The sequence below is a fragment of the Mesoplodon densirostris genome, chromosome 5, assembly GCF_025265405.1.
Source record: "Mesoplodon densirostris isolate mMesDen1 chromosome 5, mMesDen1 primary haplotype, whole genome shotgun sequence".
Classification (NCBI taxonomy): domain Eukaryota; kingdom Metazoa; phylum Chordata; class Mammalia; order Artiodactyla; family Ziphiidae; genus Mesoplodon; species Mesoplodon densirostris.
The window spans coordinates 66310476-66338273 of NC_082665.1; the positions used below are offsets into that span (position 1 = coordinate 66310476).

General features: G+C 40.0%; 1 protein-coding gene across 3 annotated transcripts in view; it reads right to left on the reverse strand.

Moving 5' to 3' along the window:
• Positions 1-6139: 6139 nt before the first annotated feature.
• Positions 6140-27798, reverse strand: part of TMEM39A (transmembrane protein 39A) — a 29576-nt gene continuing 7917 nt past the window's right edge. Inside the window, exons 3-9 of one of the 3 annotated variants that reach the window (XM_060098972.1) lie at positions 25758-25980; positions 20985-21068; positions 18797-18951; positions 12499-12847; positions 11538-11725; positions 9433-9553; positions 6140-6622 (exon numbers count right to left, since the gene is read on the reverse strand). In XM_060098972.1, the coding sequence (XP_059954955.1) occupies positions 6389-6622; positions 9433-9553; positions 11538-11725; positions 12499-12847; positions 18797-18951; positions 20985-21068; positions 25758-25980 (1354 nt within the window). In that variant the 3' untranslated portion in view covers positions 6140-6388. The other 2 variants (XR_009532577.1, XM_060098973.1) reach the window with 2 other exon arrangements.

Genomic DNA, 27798 nt, shown 5'->3' on the forward strand with positions numbered 1-27798 from the left:
ATAGGAAAAGTGGACTTTATGCATTCAGGCTCATTGTTCTACTTTGTTCTGTTTGATGTCATTTTTTATTACTTCAAGGTTTGGTCTCCTCACAGCACAAGTCCTGATCGTTTGCTTCAGTAAAATGTTCTTGCTTTGTTATTTTACATCTTAATAATTGTCAAATATTTGCAACTTCACTCTCTTACTGTTGCAATCATACATGTCACCCAATATACCCAGTATAAATCAATGGATGTTGTCATGAAAAATGAGAAGGAAAAAAAGCTATTACTTCTCAAAACTCCACAGCTTAAGGAGTTATGTGGGTCTACCTGCAAAGATGTGAACTCATTTTTTCAGTGATTTTTGTTGATGGTGCTCTGAGGGTTTTTCCCTCAGAGCAAAAGTTTGCTATCCTGGCATATATTATCACAGAAGGGGGTTGGGGGAGGGGAGAGAGGCACTCAGTGAGTTGAAATGACAGGCCCTTAAAAAAACAATCATACAGCCTAGGCTCACAACTTGGTGATATTTGCAGTGAAAAATATTGTTGCCAAGGGTATTAAAATTCTAGCATTTCGGCAATATTCTATTTAGAACTTTACACCACTCAGGCCTGCTCTTGTTCCCTCATTGCTGCCATAAATGCCTTTTATCCTATATACTCCCAGATCCCCCCACTCCTGTTTCTCTGAGTGAGCCTACCACCCTTCCCTGCTGCCAAACTGGCAATACACAGTTCCCCTCACTCCTAATCTTTCCTCCAGTTCCTCTAGAGTCCTTCTCTCCTTGAATCTCTTCACTGAACGTTGCCTCCACTTCTTAGACTTCAGTAAAAGTTGACACTCACCTGAGGACACTTCTTTCCCTGCCCATTTCTCCCACATTACACAGACTACAAAAACCCCAGAAATTTTATCCAGTTTCCCACTCCTGCTTCTGCACCATTTCTTCCCATCTCAAGCAAAAATCTCATTACTGAAATTTATGGCATCCAGCTATTTTACCTTTTCTGTTCTTTGTGGCCATGATGTAGTCCATATGCCAGATTTCCCAGTTTTCGGCACCAGACTCCCTGTTTCCTCTCTACCTCCTGTCCCATTGTCATCCTGGGCGACTTCAACGTTCCTGAGGAAAACTCATCCTACACCCTTGCCACAATTGCTTACAGCTTTTTTTTTTTTTTTGCATTACGTGGGCTTCTCACTGCTGTGGCCTCTCCCGTCGCGGAGCACAGGCTCCGGACATGCAGGCCCAGCAGCCATGGCTCACGGGCCTAGCCGCTCCGCGGCATGTGGGATCTTCCCAGACTGGGGCACGAACCCGTGTCCCCTGCATCGGCAGGCGGACTCTCAACCACTGCGCCACCAGGGAAGCCCTGCTTACAGCTTTTGCCTCTACTGAACTTTGACCATCTGCTTCCAGGGTTACACATCAGGCTGTTTCACAACCCAGAACTCTATGATCCTGAACTCCCATATTCTTCTCAGAACTCCTATCTTTGCTCCTTTATTCCTTCTACTTGCTCAAGATCACTAATGCCTGACCCAGGCCTGCTCTTTCTGATGGCCAGTACCCCCACCAGACATCATTCTTCTTCCCCAGCCTTTCCAGACCCCAAGGTGCATCATCTCAGCTATTCTCATAACTCCCTTGGCTACTAGTCCTTCAGCTATACCTGCTTGGCAAACCTCCAAACCAGGACCAGGACTCTTACCACCCATCTTACTACCCTTTTACTGTGTCTACTGAGTTAGACTACAGAAAATCGTAAAACCATGATGAAAGCCTTTGTAAATTTATGGTTTACCACCTCAGCAGTGGCCTCATTCCCAAAACTCACAAAGGCTACTCCCCCTCCCAGATGGACCACTCCTTCGAAAACATAATTACTTCTTACTTCACAAGTTTATGCTATCAGATACACTGCCACTTCCCTTATTCATACGTGTGTCCCTAAACTCCTTTCTAACTTAGGAGAAGTGCTATTCCTCTTCCAAACGGCTCCTTCTTCCCAATTCACTACTCTGAACCAACTGCCACCCGAGCTCCACCCTCACTGCTTCATTAAACTTCTCTTGCTAAAGTTACCAGTGGTCTCACAATCAAATCCAACAGTCAATTCTTAATCTCTTGACTTACCTTTTATATTTGATACTGTAATCATTCCTTTCTTGAAACTCTAATTCACCTCATCTCTGGGACTTCCATTTCCTTAGTCTTGCTCATTTGAAAGCTTCCTCTTCCTCTGCCCTTAAATGTTGTTATTCATCAGAATTCTGTCCTTCCTTTTTCACTGTACATACTTTCCCTACATTATCTTATTCATGTCTGTGGCTTTTTCTATCCCACAGTGGTGACACCCCACCCCCACTTTTCCCATTTTCTCTTACATGGACTTTTTAAATAGTTGGCTAATTGGTCTCCCTGCTTTAAGTCTCACATCCCCCCATTCTCCAAACCTACCCTACATATTGCTGCCAAAGTTATCTAATACGGGATAATGGTTCTCATCAAAATCCCCTGGAGAGTATGTTCAAACAGACCTAGGTATTCATCCAGAGTTTCTGACTGTTAGGTTTGGGTTAGGACTTGAAAATTCCCATTTCTAACAAGTTCCCAGTTAGGTGATGCCAATGCTGCTGGTCCAAAAATTACACTTCCAGAACCCTTGACCTGAGAACTCTTTGGGTCATCGTTAAGTCCTCGGCTTAAAATCTCTCATTAGATAGCTTCTGTCTACAAAAGTCCCCAGCCTTCTGTCCACTTAAGGATTACCTGAAGTGCCTGTAAAAAGTATGTATTACTGGGCTTCACCCTCAAGATTCTGACTTAGTAGATCTAATGCAGTGCCCAAGGATCACTCCTTTGACAATCTGTGACCTACAAGATAATAAAAATCCAAACCACTTAATGTGGAACTCGAGTCCCTCTGTAATCTATTCCTTGCCTAGCTCTTCAGCATTACTGAACTATTAGTTAAAAACTTAGTGCAAATCTATGCGAGTTTTTGCCTATTCTGTTCACACTGCATGAGCCCTCCCTCCCTCCCTCCCTCTTCATCTCTGTAGTAAACTAGTGCTGCTTCAAAATGCACCATGTGTGTTACTGACGCAGTGAGCCATTCCCTGACACTGCAGCTTCCCAGCAAAGTTGATCATTTTTCTGCATTAATTCTGTCTCTTGCATATACTTCCTTGACTGAGCACATTTGTGTTACAATTATTGATTTACTTTTTTGCCTTCTAGTAAATGCACTCTGAACATGAGTATCTCTGGCACTCAGCAGTATCTAGCCATAGTAATTGCTCAGTACATAGAAATGAGAGGGGTGGTGTGGAGGTAACTGATAGGGAGGGGAGGGAAAGCAGCTTAGAGAATAAAACATGGAATCAGAGTAAACAGGATATTGAGGAACGTTTCCATCATGCTAATAATGCCTGTGAACTACCCTCCTCCACTCTGACACATTTACTCACCTTAAGCCACCCAGACAACTGGTCAAGCATCTTCTTTCCTTTTCCAGTATCCCAAGTTCACCTAACTGATCTTTTGCTATACCACTTTTTCCACACACCATTTCCCAATATTTAACAATTACAAAAAAAGGCCATTCTTTAATGGGCATGCATCTCCCCCATCACTAAACAAAGATGGTGTCCTTTATATCACATGATCCCTAAGTAACAGGACACATGGGTAACTAGTAATTCTTCTCTCCCCCATCTGAATGTGGCACCTACAAATGTCAGCTAAAATGAGTAGAAGCATATGATGAGCTGAAGGGTTTTATCTCCCTGATGCTGTCATATCTGGAAGGAGAAGGGGGGCATTTTGCAATTCCTTTAGTCAAAATTAATTTTTATTTATTATATTCACTCATTTGTTTGGCCACGTTGGCATCTGGTCCTCCTGTGCTACTTCTTTAGAATATGGCCAAGACAGGTCAAACCAGAAGGGGGAATCATGTCAGCTTTCAAGACTAGTCTATTATCTCTAGTAATAGACTAGTCTATTATTAGCCCAGTTATCTGGGCTACTTTTCAATGACAGAACCAATCTGGGGCCATCGTGATGAGACATCTTTATGCCCAGGCCACCCATTTTTCTCTTAGCTGTCAAGTAATCTCACCAAAATATTAGTCAAAAGAAGCATATCTTCAAGACCCTAAGGAAAGAATATCGAGATGGCAGCTTTCCCACCTTCCCCCACTCAAGAACCACCATATTTAGGCTGAACCACTTTACAAAAACAACCAACACACTGGTTATCTTGTTATTTTTCCAATGTACCAAAATTATTCCCACCTGAGGGCACTCACTTTGCTGTTACTGTAACATGGAATTCTCCTCAGTCTTGCTTCATCTGATCTTTGCTCAAAAATCATCTCCTCGAAGATGCCTTCTAGGGACTTCCCTGGTGGTGCAGTGGTTAAGAATCCGCCTGCCAATGCAGGGGTATGGGTTCGAGCCCTGGTCCAGGAAGATCCCACATGCCGCGGAGCAATTAAGCCCATGCACCACAACTGCTGAGCCTGTGCTCTAGAGCCCGCGAGCCACAACTACTGAAGCCCGCATGCCTAGAGTCCGTGCTCTGCAACAAGAGAAGCCACTGCAATGAGAAGCCTGCGCACCGCAGCGAAGAGTAGCCCCCACTCGCCGCAACTAGAGAAAACCCGGGCGCAGCAACGAAGACCCAGGGAGGGAGGGAGGGAGGGAGGGAGGGAAGGAAGGAAGGAAGGAAGGAAGAAGGAAGGAAGGAAGAAAGAAAGAAAGAAAGAAATTTATTAAAAAAAAAAAAAAAGATGCCTTCTAGCAATGCCATTCCTAGCACTTTCTATTTCCTTGCTCTGTTTTTAATTTTCGCTTTACCACACCTATTGCTACTACCAGGAGACATTAAATTATATATGTTTGCTTACAGCATATTTTACACCCCCCTGCATGGTAAGCTCTGTGAGGTAGGGCCTTTGCTTTTCTCACTCACTGCTATATCCCCAGTGCATAAAATAGTGCCTGGTGGCCAACACGTATTTGTTGAATGACTGAATACACTCAGATTGACTGCCAAATTATGTAACTTAAAAAAACAAAAAAGTGTATCCATCAAAATATTTAAGGAAACAATGGTTACACATAGCAGTCACCTTGCGTAGCTGTACACACACCTACTCCTCACAATGCTGCCTTTGCTGAAAACCTGTTGGGAACTCTTCTGAAAGAACCGTTTTCAGAGCCAGTTTATGAATTACGTGATTTTTTTTTTTTTTTTTTTACTTCATAAGCCATATTGTGTTTCAGTGTAAAAAAGCCAAAGTGAGCATAGAAAACACATGAGAATATATTTCAGGCTCTCAAGACAAGGCCTCAGAAATTCAGATGACTAGTGACATCAACTGACTAAGTATATCACCTCTCAAGAAAATGGACTGAAAGGGGTTAATGCGCACAGACATGAAGGTTCTGGAGTATGAAATTCAAAACACACACAGATCAAACTACCTGAGGACAAAAAAGTAAATTCTCATATTTCACTTCTGCTGGTAACTCTAAACATGCCACTGTAGCAGGGTTGCTGCTAGACTGCATCCATTCCTCCAGTTACTTGGTGTCTTCAACCTGCCCAGACCCCAGCCCAGGGCATCTGTGCTTATCTTCTCCCACTGATCTAGTCACACACCAGCTCCTTCATAAGTTTGGGCACTCTATTCTGTCCTAAAAAGTATTCTTTCAAAACAGCTAACAATAAAAGGACAATCTTTACAAGGAAAAGAAGTGAAAGAACAGGGAAAATGAGAACAATATCCTGTTTCAGGGTAAGAGCTTACACAAAAGTATATTTAAATGTCATACGGCAGATACAACTCTGAGTTCCTACCTGAGAAATGCTTCCTCCCAGTAGGCAGCAAAGAGAACCCCACCAGGACGAAAACCCACTTTTGCCCCATGCATTCCAATACTATCTGCCAATCAAAAAAAAAAAAAAGACAATGAGTGCTGTCAGGCAACTCCACTGATCTCTCTCTTTCTGTAGCAATAAGGCCAGCTAAGGACTAAAGGTAATGAGAAAGACTAGAAGGAAAGTAAATACACAAAAGGTACTGTGTCAAGTGATATACGAGATGTGTTCATAAGTGAATAAGTTATTCCAGAGCCATACAAACAAATCAATCTCTTTACTGGGGAGGCACACCTCTCCTCTGTATATTATTCAAATATACTAACACATGATAGATCACATCATCTTGTTTATGGATACATTTAATGTCCCTTGCCCTCCCCACCTTTCAAAACATAATAGTATACAAAATATAAAATATCTTAAATATTTATAAAAATCGCAAGAGAAAAATAGAACGTATGAAAATATTTTTATCTGAGTTCTCCCTCATTGTTGAGAGGCAGCTTAGTTTGCCTTGAGTTCATAATTATTGAGTGGATAGGAGTATGCCCTGCCTAATACTATTCTGTCCCGGAGGAGCTTAAATAAAACATAGTAGTTGCAGAAGAGGATGAGAGCCATGGAAAGTGTATGGTTCCACTTCTCCGACCGCAGCAAGGAATAGAGCTGGTAGAAGACAACACTGCCTTCAATAAGGATAAGCAGATTTAACAGCCTTAATGGACGATGAAACAGGAACTGTAAGGAAGTTAAAAAGCAAAATGTTATTTCGTAGAAAAGACTGCAGTTATTCTCACATTTTTCTTCTAAAATCATTTCATATTTACAGGCTCCTATGTGCACTAACAAGCAGATCTGCTTATTGAATATCAATCAGGCTATTTCTTGCTATAGAGACCCAAACCCTTTCTTTTTTGCTCAAGGAATAATGAAATACATTTTATTTCAATGCCCTGAGACATGAAAAGGGATTATATCCAAAAGAACTCTGCCTCAAAAAATTTTCCTAGATTTTATCTTAGGTATATATTTTATTTGAGATAACCAAAAGTATATTTATTTATCTAAGACAGGGGCTGGATAAAGGACCAAAATGGGAAATATTTTAGACTCTCAAGTCAAGAGACAAAAATTGAGGATATTATATGTAGGTAACTCGTAACCACTTAAAAATACAAAAATCATTGTTAGTTTGTGGGCTGGTCTAAGACATAAACACCTACACTAGACAAGTCTGCAGGGAGCAGTGGTAATACAAGTTGAAATATCAATACAGTAATTTCTTAATTTTTTTCTTAAACTGTTACCCACCATGCTGTTTTATTTTGTTCAGTTTTTCTGGATATTGAAAAGTAGGGTGAACAAAGACAGAACAATGAGGAAGGAAGGAAAAATTAGTCAGAATTCGAGTTTGGCTAAAAACAGACCTGTTTTCATTCCCACCAAATTCTTCGGTCTAAGAGGCTAAATCCTGGTTGACTAATAAAAATGTATTATGAATAGGAAGACAGAGGTCAAAGATTGCAAACCGTGGTAATGGTAGTATATCAGATCTAAAAGAATAATTTAGACCTCAGGACTCGAATCTGAGAATAAAACCAAATCATCATGACAGCTCTGAAAGGTAACTGGGTTCTCAGGATCCTTCTGCGGGAGGAAGAACATGTTTAACCTGGGTTTTTTTTTTTTTTTTTTTTTTTTTGTGGTATGCGGGCCTCTCACTGTTGTGGCCTCTCCCGTTGCGGAGCACAGGCTCCGGACGCGCAGGCTCAGCGGCCATGGCTCACGGGCCCAGCCGCTCCACGGCATGTGGGATCTTCCCGGACTGGGGCACGAACCCGTGTCCCCTGCATCGGCAGGCGGACTCTCAACCACTGTGCCACCAGGGAAGCCCTAACCTGGGTTTTATTACATGATCTCCAGTAATATCATGTATAAAATTGGCTCAGAATTAACATTCTAAAAAAAAAATATTAGGCAATTTCAGATTCTGTGGCAATTATAACAATTATAATTAAACGTGTAGGTAAGCTATAAACTGAATGAGTAAAAATGTGAGGACAGCCAGAGCTACAGGTAATAGGCACATTTTAAGTGAGTGTTCTTAAACAGTGTGCCTAAGAATCATTTCCAAATGTGCAAATGCTGCAAATTCCTAGGATCCTTCAGAGATTCTGACTCTAAGTGACCCAACCACCACTTTGAGAAGCACTGATTTACTCTGGTCATGCAAAATCAGTAATAAGTTAATTTCCTTAATCTTTCTTCTATGGATTCCACCTGATTCTTCAGCTGTCCAACACTAGCAAGGAAAATACTTATATTTCAAGCAGAAAATTTTAATAAACTATCTGGTTACTGTAGGTTTCCAGGGGACTGCAAGAGCCAACAGATGTCCTTAATGGCCTGTGGAACTCAGCTGGCTGAATTAAATATTCTGTGTAGAAACCAAATGCTTATGTAGTTGTAACCTAAGTCCACTCCTCCATCTTAAAGCAATCCCACAGGAGTCTAGGAGATTATGGTATTTCCCTCATTCAAAGGCCTTTCACCTTGCCCCATCCTCCCCTACCATGTTATTTATAAGCATCCTGTGCTGATGCAAGTTTCCAGCATTTAAGTAAAAGGCCCTTAGTAGCAAACACCCGCAGAACCAGGAAATCCAAGTACCCTCGTAAGGAACTGGGAGGGATGGAGGGAGTGATGGGAGGGAGAAAGGGATTCAAGTATCTAAAAAATAAATAAATTTTAAAAATCTCCAATTCTTTTTCAGAATATGATCTCCATTCAAAGGCAATGCACTGCACTATGTATGTTTTTACTAAAAACAGTTCCCTGCATGTACCTTCTTTTCCCCTCTCCCATCAATCAGCTGGCCTTTCTCTTATAAGTAAATACTTTTGCTTCCTAGAGCCAGAATTTCTGGAAAAGTGAAAGATCAAATAGGACATAACCCAAGGTGTAAATTCAAATGGAACAGAAGCTGGATTTAGTGGGTGTCTACTGCTTTTTCCTTTTAAACTTTTAAGCCTTTTTTCCTTTTAATCCAAGAGAAGGTAAAAGGCCACAGATCATGGCATTTACCTGAGTTTCAAAGGGGAAGTCAAAGTATTTTAAGGAGATGATATATATGACAATACCAAAAAATAAAACCATCACATTATTACTATATTAAATATTGCTTAAGGATACAGAGATATAGTATAATAAGGACACCACTAAACCAAACTGTTACAAATAAAATTTGTAAGATGAAAAACGGAAGTCTTAAATAATTGTGTACTTGTTTCAAGTAATACTAGACTCAACAAACTCCAATGTAACTAGAGAAACCAGTCAAGCTATTAAAATTGAGATATCGTTATTTCACCTTCAATCTGCCTTTCAGAAGATATTTCCAAAGGACAGAGGCCATTATAGTAGTAAAATAATTACCCTGTCTTAATTTCCTAGTATGTGCTACACACTGTGCTAGATGCTTACACACAGAGTAACCTCCTAACACTTACTCCTAAGCTTATGTTTGAGAAAAAATAAGCTGTACTTGCATAAAAGCGGGCATGGGATACGTCTGAAGGCACTGCCACGTTGTAAGGCCCCATGGCTCTATATAAGCACCTGCTGTGTCGCACCAGCACCCCTTGAGGCCATATTGTATTTTCTGACCAACTAGGGGAGAAAGAAATGCAATGTTAGCCTATTGGCAATTACAGATAAGACAGTGTCTGGCAAGGCCAGCTATATTTCTATGGAAAGGATTAAGTATTCAAGGCTTCATCTGCCTGAATTCTGAAAATACAGTAATTCCATGGTCAAACTGGAAGCAGTCAAAAGGATTTATTATAACTTCATTGCTATATAGTAGAGAGAAACTGCAAAGTTAACTCAGTGTCAAAGGACTTAAGAGGCTTAGGAGAACAAGCAGAAATAAATGTGTAAGGAGGGCATCTATGAGCCGGAAAATCCAGTATAAGCAGGTGGACTGTCACCTCAATTCCAAGTGAGCAGAGTCTATTGGTGGAAATGCTAGAGGGAACAAACAAGAAGAGAGAGTGGATGGTAATAAGAGTAGTGGAGAAATGCACACATTATCAAACTAGCATGACATTTACTGCAGCATTACATCCCAAAAAGCTACAGGAAATCTATTCATTTATCACACACTTCAAACGCTTCATATATGTGAGAAGCTACACAGAAGAACACAGAGACACACAAGGTACCGACACACAGACTTTTCTTTTTACCACTTTCTTGGGTTTTTTTTTTTATAGAGGTTTCTCTAGGAAAAAGAAGTTATGGAAGAAGCTTCATTCTTTCCAGCACCAACGTAATGGAGTTGGGGTGGGGATGGGGATCTTCAGGTTAAGCTTTTTAAAAAATCTAAGTTAATTCATCTCTTCCTGATTTTGGAAAGGTTAGTTTCCTAGGGTAAGAACTGGGACAGCATTTTAAATATGTTAAAGAAAAAAAAAATTCTAGCACCCTGAAGCTTTCCCAGTTCAGAAAATGTTCCGTCGGCCTTGCTCACACTTACCAGCATTAAAGTGATGATACACCTCATGGCCATGTGCCATCAGGAGCCTGAAGATGTACAGTACTAGTACTGTGGATTGTATTTTCAATTTTTATTGAAATTTGTCCTTTGCCCACAGTCGGGTTTCTTTTCAGCCTGGCCCAATCTCTTTCAGTTCCTGGGCTTGAAGGCCTGTGCTAATCTGTATCAGACATCAAGGCAAATAATTGAAGGGAGCACTCTGAGGGGGAGGGGGAAGGGAATGTCACCTCAATCTGTCCCACTTAATTAGGAAAGAATTTCTAGGTGATGAAATTTGTGAAATGTTCAAATTATAAAAGGAAGATGAAGATGGTCCAGGTCTGAGAGGCATGATGAAAGGCTCAGAAGCAAGTGAATAAAAGGGTTCTGAAGTCAGTCATTCTGGACCACAGGGACCATGAAGAGAAATGACTAATAGGGGGACACAATGAGAGGAATACTCAGAAAGAACTCACTTAGGGACAGTTTTCATTTAAATTTAGGAAAAGCAGGGCAACATTCATTAGTGAGTTTAGGAAGAAAAGAAAAACACAATTAAAGATGCAGGCTAAAACAACAACAACAAAACAAACAAAAAACCCAAAAAGCAAAAATAAATAAACAAATAAAATGCGGGCTAGGAAAATCACTAGAACAAATTTACATTTATTAGAAAGAAAAGATGAGAGAAGCAAATTCCAGCTGCCTAAGTATAAGACAATTATCTAGCAGCTATTCAGCTGTGGCAATGAAGATGAGAAGATGAATCTCACAGTCTTCTAAAGAAAATTAAAAATATGTCATGACTCTTTGAATTTGGGCAAAGGGTTAGGACTGAAAAGAAAACTCCAAGATTATAGCTTGGGAAATAAATTACACATTCTAGAGTGACTGGGTAGTTGAAAGGTAGGAGGCGTTTAAGGAGGGACTGGGGATGGTGGTGGAAATGAGTTAATATCCCCTGCGTTCAGTTTAGAGGGATGATAAGCACCCACGTAGACAAAAACTAAAAATTAAGCGTTCAAAGCCAAGAACAAGAATGACGTACAAAGCAAATAAACATGACCAGCAGCATGTAAAAAGGTGTTAAATGGTTTTTTCCTCTAACCTACTTACATGTGCTGTGGAGCATTGCTGTAGGACCCATGTTCAAGCTTCTGCCACTTGCCCAGGTGAGCAGCTGATTTATGTAGCAAATCACAGTATTTGGATGGCAGCAGTTGTGTGGTGAGCATGACAAAAGCATTGATCCACACCATAATGAGGTGCTCACATGACCAGCGCATGTCATAGTACTGGGTACTCTGGAAGAGATCAGAAGAGAGAGAAATGATCCATGTACTGGTGAGCAAGAAGGCAGGGATGGGTGCGTGTACATACGCCCTGCAGACAAATGCCACTGTGAGTCACACATGCATTTGTTGTCCTCCTGTCTGTGCAGAACGTTCAAGAGCAGAGTCCTCCAAAATCCTTCAACCTGACTTTCTGGCTGTATGAGTTAGGGTTGGGAGGGAGAGGCGATTATACTTTAAGTGCTTCCTTTCTAGAAGTGAATGCTCTCTGTGAATGACCACTCCAGCTGCAGATATGCTTCTCAATGGGTGAAGGAAGGGCACTAAAATGACCCAAAAGATTTTGGGCCCAAGTGACATCCAGACCATTTTTCTTTTCTACTAAAGTAAAGTTTAAAGGTTAGATTAAATTCAAGGAAACTCCTGATAACCATGTTAAGATCAACCACGGTAGGCTGAATTTTACTGAAACCTCAGTCCTCTTAAGCTACCACATACGGATTCTAAGTACAAGTTTATTCTCCCCAGAAACCGGGGGGGGGGGAAATCTTAAAAAAAAAGAAGAAAGAAAAGAAAAGAAAAAAAGAGGGGACCACCACGGGTGCATCACAGATATGGAAATATCTATCCACCAACCAGGTATTAGTGCACTCCAGATGCAGCCGAACTCCACCATCCAGGCTGCCAAAGGGGAGACAGAGAAAAGGGGGATTAAATAAGAAATACCCAGTTTATGTCATTCACACACAAATCCAGGAAGCACATAAAAGCAAGTAACCACTTACCTTCACAAAACACAGGGGGAGAAATGCAACATAGTAGGCACTGAAGAGAGAGTTGAAGAGAACTTCCTTGATTCTGTGGTTGAAGTCTGCTTTCAGACATTCTACTTCATTGCGAATGAGGTCTGGAGACAGGGGGCAGCTGTGGCTGGGGATGGGTGTGGCGTTATTGAACTGTTCCTTTAGAGACTCCAGCAACAAGGAGAGGAAGTCTTTGGACTTGGCCAAGCCACCCACAGTCGAGGCACTTTCCTCTACCGCCTGGTGCTGAACCATGTAGTTATAGTCTGCAAGAAGAAGATGAGCTCTACTATCTTGATGGAAACAGCAGAGAGGAACATAAACACCAAACCTGTAGAAAAAAGGGAGTATGAAAATGAGACCACACAAGCCACCTACGATCAGACCATATAACTGTGTTAGTAAAATAGTCATGATTCATCAGAGTGAACGTAATATAATGGGGACTTTGCTGACAGTAAATTCATTATCTGGGAAGCTCTTTAATTTCTTCCCACAAAGGCAATATATATTCACTGTAGAATAGGAAACTATAAAAAATCACGACAATAGAAATTACCCTGAAATAATCATTTTTATAATTTTTACAGTTGGGTGCACAGACTTTATACTTTTTCTTTTATATGTTTAGCCTCATACAGTATAAACTGTTTTGTATACTGCTGTTTTAACTTTGGGTGTGATTATGTAGCATGTATATATTGAGCTTTTTCTCATGGTGTTAAATATTTTTCTGCAACAATTCTAAAAGGTACTATAGTATTCTCATGTAGCTACACCATAACTTACCTATTTCTCTCTTGTTAGAAACTCAGGCTGTTTCTTACTTTCCACTACTATAAATACCATTGGGATAAGTAACTTCCCACACAGCTTTTTTTTTTTTTTTTTTTTTTTTTTTTGCGGTACGCGGGCCTCTCACTCTTGTGGCCTCTCCCGTTGCAGAGCACAGGCTCCAGACGCGCAGGCCCAGCGGCCATGGCTCACGGGCCCAGCCGCTCCGCGGTATATGGGATCCTCCCAGACCGTGGCACGAACCCGTATCCCCTGCATTGGCAGGCGGACTCTCCACCACTGCGCCACCAGGGAGGCCCAGAACCAGAGATTTTAGTCTGCTTATTAGTTCACTGCTGTATCCTTGACGCTTAGAATAGTGGCTGAAACATACTAGGCACTAAATAAACACTTGACGGATTAATGAAAACAATTCTAAAAGTACAATAAATTTTTACAAGTAAAATTACTTGGCTAAAGGACCGAAAATTTGTGAGACTTTTCATAACTTCTTATAGTTGCTCCAACTTTGGTTCCTTAAAAAAGTTTTAAACACCTTCCCAAGTCCTCATTAAGTAACTTCCACATTGTAACGTAGGTATGTATTGTACTGGGTTGGCCAGAAAGTTCGTTCGCATTTTCCCATGCCATCTTGCAAAAAACCAGAATGAACTTTTTGGCCAACCCAATAAATAAAATGGTCATTTCACTGACATAAATTTAGATATTAAAAATAGCAAATAGGGCTTCCCTGGTGGCACAGTGGTTGAGAGTCTGCCTGCCGATGCAGGGGACACGGGTTCGTGTCCCGGTCCGGGAAGATCCCACATGCCACGGAGCAGCTGGGCCCGTGAGCCACGGCCGCTGAGCCTGCGCGTCTGGAGCCTGTGCTCCGCAACGGGAGAGGCCACAGCAGTGAGAGGCCCGCGTACCGCAAAAAAATAAATAAATAAAAAATAAATAAAATAAAATAAAAATAAAAATAGCAAATAAAAAGACATTTAGTTATAAATTTTATTTTAAAAAAATTAACAAACGTCACTTGTTCATAGTTCTCTACAGAGGGAGAAAGGATGAGCTTCTTGCTAAGTTAAGAGGATGGTTAGCAGCAGCTCTGGGATCCACTGTGAATGTGCCCTGGAGTAGCAGGATGGGAGGGGGTAAAGGCAGAAGTATGATGCTAGGATCACAAGCTTGAACTGAGCTTGCCACTCTGTCAATTTCATGTGACCGTGTCCAGGCTAGCCTGCCAGAGCATGAGAGACTCATGAAGCAGAGCTTAGCTGTCCTAGTTGCCTAAACTGACAGCTGGTCAATCCCACATATGTGACTGAACCCCGCTAAGATCAGGAGAGTCTCCTGACTTCCAACTGATCCCAACACATACACAGTAAATACATAGTGTGGTATGCTACCATGGCTCTGTGGATGTGCGCTACAGCATCATATGTCAATAGATAACTGATACAGGGTAACATCAAAGGCTTAGAGCATGGAGAGCTTTGTAAGGTAAAGAAAATGATTCATGAATTTTAAAGACGGTTAGTAAATATTTAGACATAAAATTTGTTTAAATTACATGCTTATTTCATTGTTTTATAGGGATGTGGAGAGCCTCCAAGAATAAAGCTTATTTACATATCTAAAAAAATGAAAATGTTTGCTAGCCATTTGATGATGGTAATCCTCTTCAGTCTGGCCAAAACATTCCTCGATATATCCATAATAAGCCTTTCAAGTTAGATAGGGTTAACCTTCTAAATGATTCAACCAGCTATTGTTGATAAATAGAATAACTAAATCATTTGTTTCCAACTCAAACAGCTGAAATATTAATCTAGAAATATAGAAACAATTGATGTAAAATATACAACTTGTAAGAAACCTGAATCATGAAAAATAATGTTTATAACAAAGAAAATTCACTCTGTATGAATTGAGTTGATGAGTGCCTTAAGTAATCGTTTAAGGAATTAATTAGAACCTAACAGAGTACAACCAATAGAAAGACTCTTCCTGCCATCCCTGGCCACACAATCTCTGAGTATGCCTTTATTTTATACTGTCCCTACCCATATAAATTCATGCTTACACTGCAGCACCATGAACAGTAGAGAGCAATGATTCTCAACCTTGAGCTAGCATCAGAATCATCCAGCAGGCTTGTTAAAAGACAAATCCTGTCCCACACTTTCTAGAGTTTCTGCTTCAGTTTGGGGTAGATTCTGAGAATTTCTATTTCTAACAAATTCCCAGGTGACGCTGATGGTGCTGTTCTGGGAACCACATTTTGAGAACTACTGAATTTAGAGTAATGGTTAAGACAAGGGCTCTGAATCAAAAAGACCTGAGTCTTTCTCATTAATTGTCTCACCATGGGAAAATTTTTTAACCACTTAATCTGTCTTTACCTATGGCAAAGATTGCTAATTGTCTGCCAATAGCTACTATTCTCCTGTTTCTTCCATAGCAACAGAATTTTTGTGTGTGTGTGAATAGCAGAAGCATTTATTCCACCCAGCAAAGTCAAGAAAAGTGAAGTTCCAACACATTTCTTTTGTCTTCTTAGTTATAAATAAAAGAACAGGCATTTTATCAAAGAAGACATACACCTGGCAAATGAACACAATAAAAATGTTCAACATTATGAATCATTAGGGAAATGCAATCAGACTATAGTGAGACACCTCTACACACTTTAAAACAGGCAATATTTTAACTACTGGCCATACCAATCAACTACTGGTGAGGACTACAGGGGAACTGGAATGCTTCCATACTGTTGACGGGAATGCATAAGGGTACAGTTATTCATTTTAGAATATGAAACCATATATTCATATGAAGACTTTTATGCACATGTTCATAGTTAGTTTATCTGTGGTGGCCAAACTGGAAACAAACCACAAAACCCCTTCTGTTATTTTTCAGGAAGAAAATGAACTACTCACACCTGCAACTTAGATGATTCTCAAAATAATTATGCATCATGAAAGAAAAAGACAAATACAAAAGTAAACATTAAGATGCCAATGATATTAACAGTCTAGAAAACACTAATTGAGTGGGAAAAAAAGTATATCAACTGTAGTTGCCTGGGAGTCCTGGGAGACATGTCAGAAGGTAGATATTGGTGTTGTATGTTTGTTATTATGATGATGGATCCGTGGCTTTACAAGTATTAAAACCTACCAAGCTGTACATTTCAGGTATGTTCATTTCAATGCATACCAACTACACAGCTCAATTAAGTTTTAATAGAAATTGGCTTCACATAAAAATCTGAATCTCTTTTCTGAATCTCCTTTTCAGTAGAGCTCTGCCAACCACAGGTTAACTCCATCACCTCTCCTTGTACATGGGAGGGATTCTGTTGCAGTAGCAATGAAGACTGGTGAGCAATGAAAGGTGTTTCCACTTGAGTTATCCAGGAACTCTGCCTGGGTCCTAAAAATCACATGCCTGGACTACACGACTTCCACTCTCATGCAGCTCCAAAATCACTGGTGGTTCTCACAACTATCCTCATCTCAGGGTGACCTCTGAACCCACCAAAAATTCTGACATCCAGGACTCAACATTAGTCCCACAGAGCCCTGCAGTCTACCCTGGGAGGCCTTGGACAACAATGCAAATTAGACCACAACTGGAGTGAGCACTATTCTCTGCCATGATACTATCCCCACTGAGGTATACGAAGTTTGCAACACTCACAAAACCTGTTCCTCTTCATCCGGACAGTCCAACATGGCTCTCAACATCAGTCTAACAGTGAACAAAAACCAAGATGAAAGCGGGCTTAAATAATAGTCTTTTTTATGGCATAGAGCAGAGCAAACCGAGACAGAGGGTTTCCAAAAAGGGTGACCTGGAGCTAGAAGAATCCATCCCGAGCATGACCTGAGACAATGCCACCAAAGAAGGTGTAAACCTCTGTGAGCCACCAGCAGAACCCAGCCTGGATCTCCATGAAAGGTGGTTAGGTCCTGTCTTAGCCAGTTGATGGAAGAGAAGGACAACACCTATGTGCTCAGCCTATTAATGCTTCACTCCAGGGGATAGGAGAGCACAAAGGTCTACCTATCCTGACCACAGTGAGGTGACTAATGCCCAGTATGCGGATCATAGCAACAGAATTTTTAGTTGAGATACAGCTGCCCTGCTAAAGACTTAATTTTCCAGCCTCCCTTACAATCTATCCTGCTAGGCAGGGTGGAGCAAAAAGATAGCAGAAGCTTGAGTTCTGACACCATGGAGCTATCACAACTATCCGAGATAACTTAAATACACACTCTACAGGAGAGAGGAATGAGCTTCTAACTTTTTAAAGCCACAAGCATTTTGGATCTGTTATAGCAGACTAAATATACTACCTCCTGGGTCATTGTGATGATTTCATGAGGTGATGTTTATAAGCACCACCTAGCCCGACACTTAACACTTAATAAGAGCTTAATAAATGATAGCTATCTGTTAACATCTAACAAAGAAGGTTTTAGCCAAATGTAAACAAGTTAAAACTATGCAAAATAGTTTAATAAGCTAATATGTACAATAATATACCACTACACAACCATCAGAATAGCTAAAGTTTTAAGAATGGAAAACATCAAATGCTGGCAAAAATGTGTAGCAACCAGACTCTTATAGAATTGCTGAAAGAATAAAATGCTATCACTTCTTTGGGAAAAAGTCTGGTAGATTCTTATAAAACTAAACAAACTCCTACCTTGTGGCCTAGCAGTGCCACTCCTACATATTTCTCCCAAGAGAATGAAAAGGTATCTTTGCAAAAAAAGACTTGTATTAAGAATGTACATAACAGTTTCTTTTTAATAGTAGTCAAAAACTGGAAACAACCCAGGTGTCCAACAATAGGAGAATAAACAAACTGTGGTATATTCATACAATGAAATATCACTGATACATGCAACCACACAGACAAATCTCAAAAACAACATGCTGAGTCAAAGACAGCTTGAAAGTGTACATACTGTACAATTCCATTTATATGAAATTCTAGAATTGGCAAACTAATCTATGGTGGAAAAAAAATCAAAACACTGTTGCCTCTGGGAGACAGGGAGGTTGGGTCTGACTGGAAAGGGACATGAAAGAACTTCTGGAGTAATGGTGATGTTCCATACTGGGATGAGGTTTTGAGTTACACAGATATATGCATTTATCAAAACTCAGCATATGTACACAAGATTTGTGAATTTTATTGTATACGAATTTTATTTGGTGGACAGAGCTAATGAAAATATTCTTCATTGGTAGGAGAGCCATACCTCTTGGGGATAATCTTAGTTTATGTCTATTGTCCCAGCTGTATCACAGTTTAGGAAATAAATTATATGGTCACTCTAACCACTGATTTTTCCAATTTTCTGAACTCCTGCTTTATATTGAAGAATTTCATTTCCCTCCCTTTTATACCATCATTTGCATGACCCAAGTAATTTCTTAAGACTTACTAATAAAATAGTAAAACTGGAGTACTCACGGGTAGCCAAGGAAAAGGAGGTTGAGGACTGAATGGCTTCGGAAGAGATTGACCAGGGTCCAACAAAGTACCCATCCACACAACGTAAGTAGCACCAAGCGAGCTGATATGAGAACCATGTAGTGAATCATTGATGCTGCACCCGCCTTAGTGGCCTGTAAGTTTGGAAGCACCAAAAAGAAAAGCTTATAAGTGACTTTATTCAAAAGCAATGTGACTCAAGTAAGGACTTAGTAGATTTAGTGGAAGGTAAACTGTGGGAAAAGAAAAAAAAAAGGAAGGAACGAAGGAACGAAGAAAAGAAGAAAAACTGCCCATCCCACCTTATCTTCCTCATTCTTGAAGATTCGATCTCTCCAGGGACAGTTAGCTGTTTCCTCCTTGAATTCCCATAGTCCCTCACAAAGACCTCCTTTCAGTTCTTATGATATCATCTAATTTATTTACACTGGGGCTTCTCAAAGTATGTTCCATGAACCACACTCATCAGAATTACTGGGGCTGCTTACTGAATATGCAAATTCCTACTGACTTTCACCATCAGATATAGGGAACAAAAATCACAAGTCAAGGAACCTGTATTTTAACAAACCAACGAGTGATTTTTATGTAAGGATAATGAGCCACTAATTTATCTGACTCCGGACTAGACTGCAATGGCCTCAACAGGAGCAACAGTGTTTCTATTTTTCCTTGAATCCTCCCCCCAATCTGTTTGCTAAATTAATGTTTAATAAATTACTGAAACTTCAAAAATAATCAGATGTTATTTGGCAAATCCCTATATAAATAAATGTTTCTTTTTTGACTTTTGCAAATATGAAAATAATGCATGATCATTACTTCTAGTTCTTTACATCACAGCTGTTCAAATATTCTTCTTTAATCCCAGATTTTTAAAACTGATTAAATATAGTAAGAAAACATACTTGTCTAAACATGAAGCTCTGCAATGTCATTTTCTTTCAAACTGAACTAGGAAGGAATGAGTGAAATGCAGGGGAAAACGACAGATTCTTATAACCTCTAAAACAGCAGTGTCAGAACTCAGAAAAACAATTTTCTGGAGTCAACAGCACATGGGAAAGGAGGAGTTTTTCAGGTCCCTCCTATATATCCATTTCTTAGTTCACCCAACATACTACATAGCATATATAATATATACACAATATATACTATTTGTGTAGTTACTTATAAATGCAAAGAAGCAGTTGAATTAATACTACGGCCTGGGCCTTAAACGGTAGAGTAGGCTCAAGCTGTTCTCAGCCCAGCAGAACAAACAGTTGCATATCACTCCCCTGATACATACCTCATGCCAATGTACCTCATGTGCCAAAGTCAAGGGAAGGCATTTAAGCCACTGGAATTACTCCATTGCCTCCATTCTCAAATGTTTAGGATTAGTAATAAATTTAAGTTTAATATTTGTCTTTCTTGGTTGGGCAGCCTCATAAAGACATCATAAGGACGTCAAAAAGACGTCTTATTTGTCTTGGTTGCCACTGTATCCCCAGGACCTTGTGTAGTATCTGTCACATATAGGTAGCACAGTGGTTAAGAGCTTGGGGTTTGGAATAAGGCAAAAATGATGAATACATTCAAGCTCTGCTGCCCTGGTGACACTGGGAAGAGTGTGACGAGGAAAAGAGTATGTTGCTATTGGAGAGTAAGTAACAGGAGATCCTAACCTAGGGAGGGTCAAGATTAGTCCTATGCAAGTGTGGATGCTGTCATTTTAAAATTCTAAGTTTTAGTAAACTCAAACAAATGTCTCTTGCTAGCAACTCCACAAATGGTATATAAATAATTTCAAGTGAATGTTACTTGAAACAATGTTTTAGATGCAACTCTTTATTTACATACATACAACTCTTCTTAACAATAGTTACCTAAAATCCATCCTATTTTTACTGCAACTATCAAAATTAGAAAGATTGTACTGGAGAGCTCAGAAGCTAGAACTAAGCTCCTATTGGACAAATGAGATTTCTAACAGTTGAATTAGTATATCACACTTGAATTTTAAATATACTGTAAGAAAACCTTTTTAAAAGAACTAGCACAATTCATGTAAGAGTAAACAAATTAATTTATAATTGCATTCAAATTATACTTGGACATTTCACATTTTCAACCTCTAACTAGCTCTAGCTACAAGTGATAGATACAGTGAATGAGCTGTTACCTCTGAGATGAGGGCCCATACAAGCCTCCTCGCAAGCATCACTGTGATGAATGCTGCCAGGTGGTAATCAATGAGATGAAAATTCTGTAAGAGAAACAAATAACTGTATCAGAAAGAAATGTGTGTATCCAGTTGGAATTACTACATAAAGAGGTTTGCCCCCTCAAAAGATTGTCCTGTATCATCTTACACTTACAGACCACAGGAATTTGAGGGACCTTGAAGAGACTACCTACCTTCTACTTCTTTCATGACAAATTGCTTTAACTTTTCTAACACTATTTTAAACTATCTGGAATGTAACCTTCTCTTTTTTTGCAAGTTTACTGTATTAGAAAGAAAAGATTACAGTTTTGGGTTAACAAGTGATAACCTGCAGAATTATGGCAAGAATAATTATCTAAAATGCCATATTTATAATGAGTGTCAAATTTAAATTCCCAGGCTTCAAGAGTTACTGTTGTTGGTCTCTCTTTATGAAAGCTTATATTAATCTAATTGGGCATCTACTAATCTAAACTCCCTACTCACTGATACATCAATACATTCAGTCTTTCCCCTTAACTTGATTTAAAAACATGTCTAATATTTGATCTCTTCTTCCTATAAAATGATAGCATTACCTAGATGACATGTATGGTTCCTTCTAGTTCTAAGTCTGTATATATAACTGTGATAATAAACAAAATGAAAAGTCATTAGCAACAAAAAAAGTTGGAATGTATTTTCATTTTGATGGTCAAAAGGTCTGTAAGTTTCCACAGTCCTCCTTCCAGAATTTCTCAACTTATTCAATAAATATGAACGAGACACCCACAGCGTGCCATGTAGTCTTCTAGATACTGAGGATACAAAGCTGAAGAATGATAGACAAGATTCCTGCTCTCCTGGATCTTACTTTTTACTGCAGTGTGAGAGAGAAAGGGGATGGCAGAGATTACTAGTTGTTTCTTCTGCCATCACAGAATTTAACTGGACACTGACTCCTAGCTGACTGAAGGTTCATTTCTCAGCCTCCCTTGCAATAACTACTTGCGGCTAAGGGATATGAGGGAAAGTCATGTGTGTGACTTCCAAGCCATGCCCTTTAAGGAAAGAGCTGTCTCTTTCTCCTTTCCTCCTTCCTGCCAGCTGCATGTGATGACAAGAGTTGGAGCCTTTGGACCATGGTGTCTGAAAGAAGCACACTGGGGGTGGCAGAGCAACAGATACGAAGAGTTGCCACACTGGCCTTATATCACCTACCTACTTTTTATACAATAGGGAAATAAGCATCTGTTCTGTTTTAGACACCCTGTTACAGCAGTTAAACCCACATCTTTAATAAAGTTGCTTAAGGGGGGAGGGCAATGACAATCAACAAACTAACAAGCAAAAGCATTTCAAATAGTTATGCTGCTGGTAAGAAATAAAACAATAATGACTGGGAAGGGAAGTGCAGAACCAATTTACATCGGTGCTTAGGGAGGATATCTCTGAGAAAGTGGCACTTGGGCTGACAGCTGAATGACAAAAAAGCACAAGCCATGACAAGATCTGGGGGCAGAGAGCTCCAGGCAGAGGAAAAAGTAATCACACAGGCTCTAAGGCAGGGAAATTATATGGTATACCAGCCTGGTATGTCTGAAAATCAGCAAGAAGGCTGGAATGAGGTAATGAGCAATAAAAGATTGAGTTTATATATTTTTTCCTATGGGGAAGTCATAAGAGTGTTTTAGGCAAAGGGTGCCATGATTCTATTTGTATTTTAAAATTATCACACTGATTGCTGTGTGGAAAATACATTGTATTGGGGAAAGATCAGTTAAGAAGCTATTGCTTTCAATTCAGATGAGAAAACATGATCGATTGAACAGGGTCAGTAGCGATGGAGTGGCCAGATTTGGGATACATTTTAAAGGTAAAGCAGTATCAAGAGAGTGGCTTACCATTCCTCAGACCCTTTCCTTTTCCCTGTCTCTCTTTAAGTGTTTGGATTCTAACAATTATTTATCCCCTCTTAGTTTTGAGATTCCTCCCTGCTCATCCTACTCCTCCAAAATAATGGAAGCAAATACACTACACCCCCTAGCTAATGTCTGGGGGGTCTTATGTATCACCAATCCATCTAAGACATTTTTTATATCGAAAAATTTAAGTGCCTAATGTACCTCATTGTTAAGCAAATTTTGTTATATTCTAAATCACTGAAAACTAGTAATCTACTTATGATTAACTCTTTATAATCCAGAATATTTGATTAATCAAAGCGCTCCACTCCTGAATACTCTGAATAACTTACTACACCACTTTTAGCTTTTACGTTTCTTAGGGATAAGACTCACTCAGCTAATTATTTGATAGCTAGAATGAAACTTTACATATTCAGGTGCCCACATTTTCTTTTTGATAATTATTAAGATCTTGAAAATGAAAAAGAAAAACCATATATATAAATCTGACAGATTTCTGAGTCAGGCATGCCTAACAGAAGAAAACTTAAAAGAGACAAACCACTAGTTAAGACATAAGTCCCTTGGCGACCATCCCAGTCAAGTTGCCACCTGCCATGCTTGAATACCTTCAGTGGTAGGAAGCAATTAGGTCTGTAGCAGCCCATTCACCTTTAACAGCTCACTGATGCAGGCCCTCAGATTCATGGGCTAAAATCTTATTTGCTATTCCACATATGTTACTCTTAGCTCCACAATTAAATTTTAAGCTTTGTGTGATCAAGGATTATGTGTGGCAGATAAGTTAGCCAGTCCACATGATAACCTCCTTTAAGTGTGCCTTCTTCTACTGTAGGGACTGGAAAGCTAAAAACTACATTTCCGAACTTTCCTGTAACTAAAGTTACTAGATTTGATTTAATGTCTGCCAATCACATAAACTGAGTAAAGTGGGGAGAGGGGCAGGGTAAAAGGCACCCATTTTTGGTGGCATAAGTCAGGCAAAGGAAGCATAATGCTGGAGTCAGCAGCCATAGCAGCGCTGGCTCCCTCCATTTCAAGGCAACATTTATAAGGGACTTTCACACGAACTCCTGTCAGAAATGGTTGACTGGGCAAAGAGCTCTTTGATTACCTTAAAATTCAGTAAGTGAGAAGTTTCCATGGGATGTCAAAGTGAAAACAGTATAACAGAACTAACCAATGGTACTCATGGAGTAAACACAGAATAAATACAGGAAGTAAAGCATAGCAGATAGGTCTGAATTTGAGTGTTCATTTTGTCACATGTGATTTTAAGCCAGTTTCATAACTTCTAGGTCTTATATTTCTCACATAAAATGGGAGTCTTAGAGTAGTACCTACCTGTTTTTAGAAAGAATAAATGAGATAATACTTGTAAATAACAGTAAATATTTTAGCAAGTATTTGCCAATGTCACTGTTAAGATACTGAGGTATTTACTTATAAAACTATACAGCTGGAAGAAGCCTTAAAGATCACCTAATCCAACCTCATTTTACAATACCATGGCCAAAGAAGGATTTAAAATAAAAATGTTTATTCCCTTCTCATACTATCTTGAATATTTTGGTCCACATTTCCTTTCTATGTTCACCAGGCCAGGGAGGTTTTCTAATCATTTGTAAGTGTCAGACACACACAAGCTACCCAGGACAATGATCTTCTTTCTCCTAGAGCGTGTCTCCATTATCCATCCAAATCTGCCACTGCTGTCCACTTAGCTACTAGGTCACCTGACTATCCTGAACTGTTACTTTATATACCCATCTGTGGAGAACGCTCTGTGCATCAAGATTACCACAGCACACTAAATAACTGGAACGAGTTATAACTGCTGATGTACTTCAGCAGAGATGGCTAGTTCTTATCTCATTTTATTTTGGTAACAGAACCCAATTTTACTCAGGGTAACAATGAACCCAGCTAAGGTACTATATTGTCCAACCTCCCTTAGAGTTAGGAGTGGGTACATGTGAAAATGACGTGAGCCTGGCCTGTAAGAAATTCTCCTTTATGCTTCCCTACGTTCTTTCCCCTTTCTGGAGAACAGGGACAGACCACAGCCACCTTGGAGGCCACCTGCTAGAAGATGGAAGAGTCTCCATCGGCCTGGGTCCCCTGCCAATGGAAGTGTGCTACTCTTGCCAACCAGGACAACTGCCTCAGACTGTTACATGTTTGAGGCGTTATACAATTTGCGGTTTATTTGTTACAGAAGCTATCATTATCCTCATATAGCCATCAAAAGGGTAAAGTTCCTGGAATATAATCATACTTCCACCTTAAACTTTCAACAAATTTAACATGGTGTAGAGAAAGCTAAATATCAAAACCCTTCTGTGGGGCTTCCCTGGTGGCGCAGTGGTTGAGAGTCCGCCTGCCGATGCAGGGGACACGGGTTCGTGCCCCGGTCTGGGAGGATCCCACATGCTGCGGAGCGGCTGGGCCAGTGAGCCATGGCCGCTGAGCCTGCGCGTCTGGGGCCTGTGCTCCGCAACGGGAGAGGCCACAGCAGTGAGAGGCCCGCATAACGCAAAAAAAAAAAAAAAAAAAAAAAAAACAACCCTTCTGTGATATGGTTATAATAAATTACTTAAATGTTTTCTGCATTTTCATTTATATTTTTACTATTTCTGGTTATGGACCAAAGCCAGATATTTAACAATCTTATGACATTATATTCTGAAGGTAATCTGTGCTTTAACATAAAAACATTTTATTCCAAGAAAAATTAAGAAAAATAATTTCTACACATAAGTTTTCCTACTAGTTTCTTGGCTAAGTAACATGAAGAACTTAAAGGCCTGTTAAGACTTACCAATGAAGTACAAGAGGCAGGATGATTATAAGGATACCACCACACTGTTTTATAGATGTTGATGTACTGAATGAACAGAGCAACCAGCAAGTAGATGAAAAAGAGAAATTCAAAGAGCAGGCTCCCATCCACAGGCAAATCAGGAATTTGGCAATGACGAACAGGACCTGGGGTGATTAAGGCTGTGATAGGTGGGACCGGAAGGCCAATAGCACTACCATTCCTAAAAAGAGAAAATTATGGTTAATTCCAATGGTGATACCTTTCAGTGTCAAAGAGCACAAAGGGGTTCTGCTTCCTTCTTCACCTACACTATAACTGTTGGCCCTCAAGACTCTATTCTGGGACCTTTTGCTCGTCTCTTTTCCCTCTGTACACTCTCTCTCCATAATGTAATACATGGTCATGGCTTCCATTATCTCCTACATGCTGAAAACTAAAATTTCTCTCCAAAAAGCTCACTGCTGCATTTTAGATCCATGATATCAAGTTGTCTACTGGACATCTCTGTGGTTCTCCTCCTACAATCCTGACCCTAGTCCACGGCCCACCCAGTTAGCTGCCCGTATCAGAAACCTGGGAGTCATATTAGGAATTTTCTTCTCTAAATCATATATACTCCACTTTATATATCTTTTTCAAAACTGCACTCTACTCTCTAAACCCACTGCCTAAGTTCAAGGAGTTACCATTTTTCACTGGAACTACTGAGGTAATCCCTCTAAATTCAACTCTACTTTGACCAAATCCTCCAATCTGCCTTCAAAGATCTTTCTAAAGTGAAACTGATAGCGTACTCTCTTGCCTAAAACTCTTTTTTTTTTTTAAATGTTAAGCCTTCTTTTAATTTATTTATTTTTATTTTTGGCTGTGTTGGGTCTTCGTTTCTGTGCAAGGGCTTCCTCTAGTTGCGGCAAGCGGGGGCCACTCTTCATCGCAGTGCGCGGGCCTCTCACCGTTGTGGCCTCTCTTGTTGCGGAGCACAGGCTCCAGAAGGGCAGGCTCAGTAGTTGTGGCTCACGGGCCTAGTTGCTCCGCGGCATGTGGGATCTTCCCAGACCAGGGCTCGAACCCGTGTCCCTTGCATTAGCAGGCAGATTCTCAACCACTACGCCACCAGGGAAGCCCTTGACTAAATCTCTTTAGTGGCTCTCCACTAATAGCATAATATCCAAAAATGTTTAGTCTGTCCTATGAGGCCCTCTGCTTAACAGACTACTCTCATCTCTTATCACTCCTCCACATGCACCCTATATACTACCCATGCTATTTGCTATCTGTGAATATACATGCTATTCCTTTGTATACACCATTCTTTTTACCAGCAATGCCCTCCACAATCACCTTCCTTAAAGCTTCACATACACATTTACAGACAAAACCCTTCAAGACTTTTAAAATGATCAACATATCCTCTAAAAGCTTACTCTGACTCACTCAATCCAAACTGATTCATCTCTCCTCTGTGCCACCATTATACCTAAACCCTGCCTTTATTGCACTTTTCATACTGTTATACAGTTTTTTTCATACTGTTGTATAATGTTTTTGCATACATTTTTTGGTCTATCAGATCATAATCTTAAGGACAGAGACAGTACTTTTCCTAGTTCACTGCAAATACATACCTGTAGGTGGAGGAGACAGCAGACCAATACAGTCATGAAAAAGAGGGAGAGCTCTTAAGACACAAATTAAAACGTAGAGATTTTAATCCCTATCTTCTTGTTCTTTCTCCTAAGCTCTTTGGTAAGTCACAAATAGCTGGGCTATCTAAAATGATTAAGATGAGAGACTTCCCTGGTGGTCCAGTGGTAAAGACTCCACACTCCCAATGCAGGGGGCCTGGGTTCAATACCTAGTCAGGGAACTAGAACCCGCATGACGCACCTAAAAGATCCTGCATGCTGCAACTAAAGATCCCACACGCAGCAACGAAGATACTGTGTGCCACAACTAAGACCCGGAGCAGCCAAATAAATAAATAAATAAAAGGATAAGATGAGGGTAAGGAATAAAATTTCCCATTGTTTATATGCCT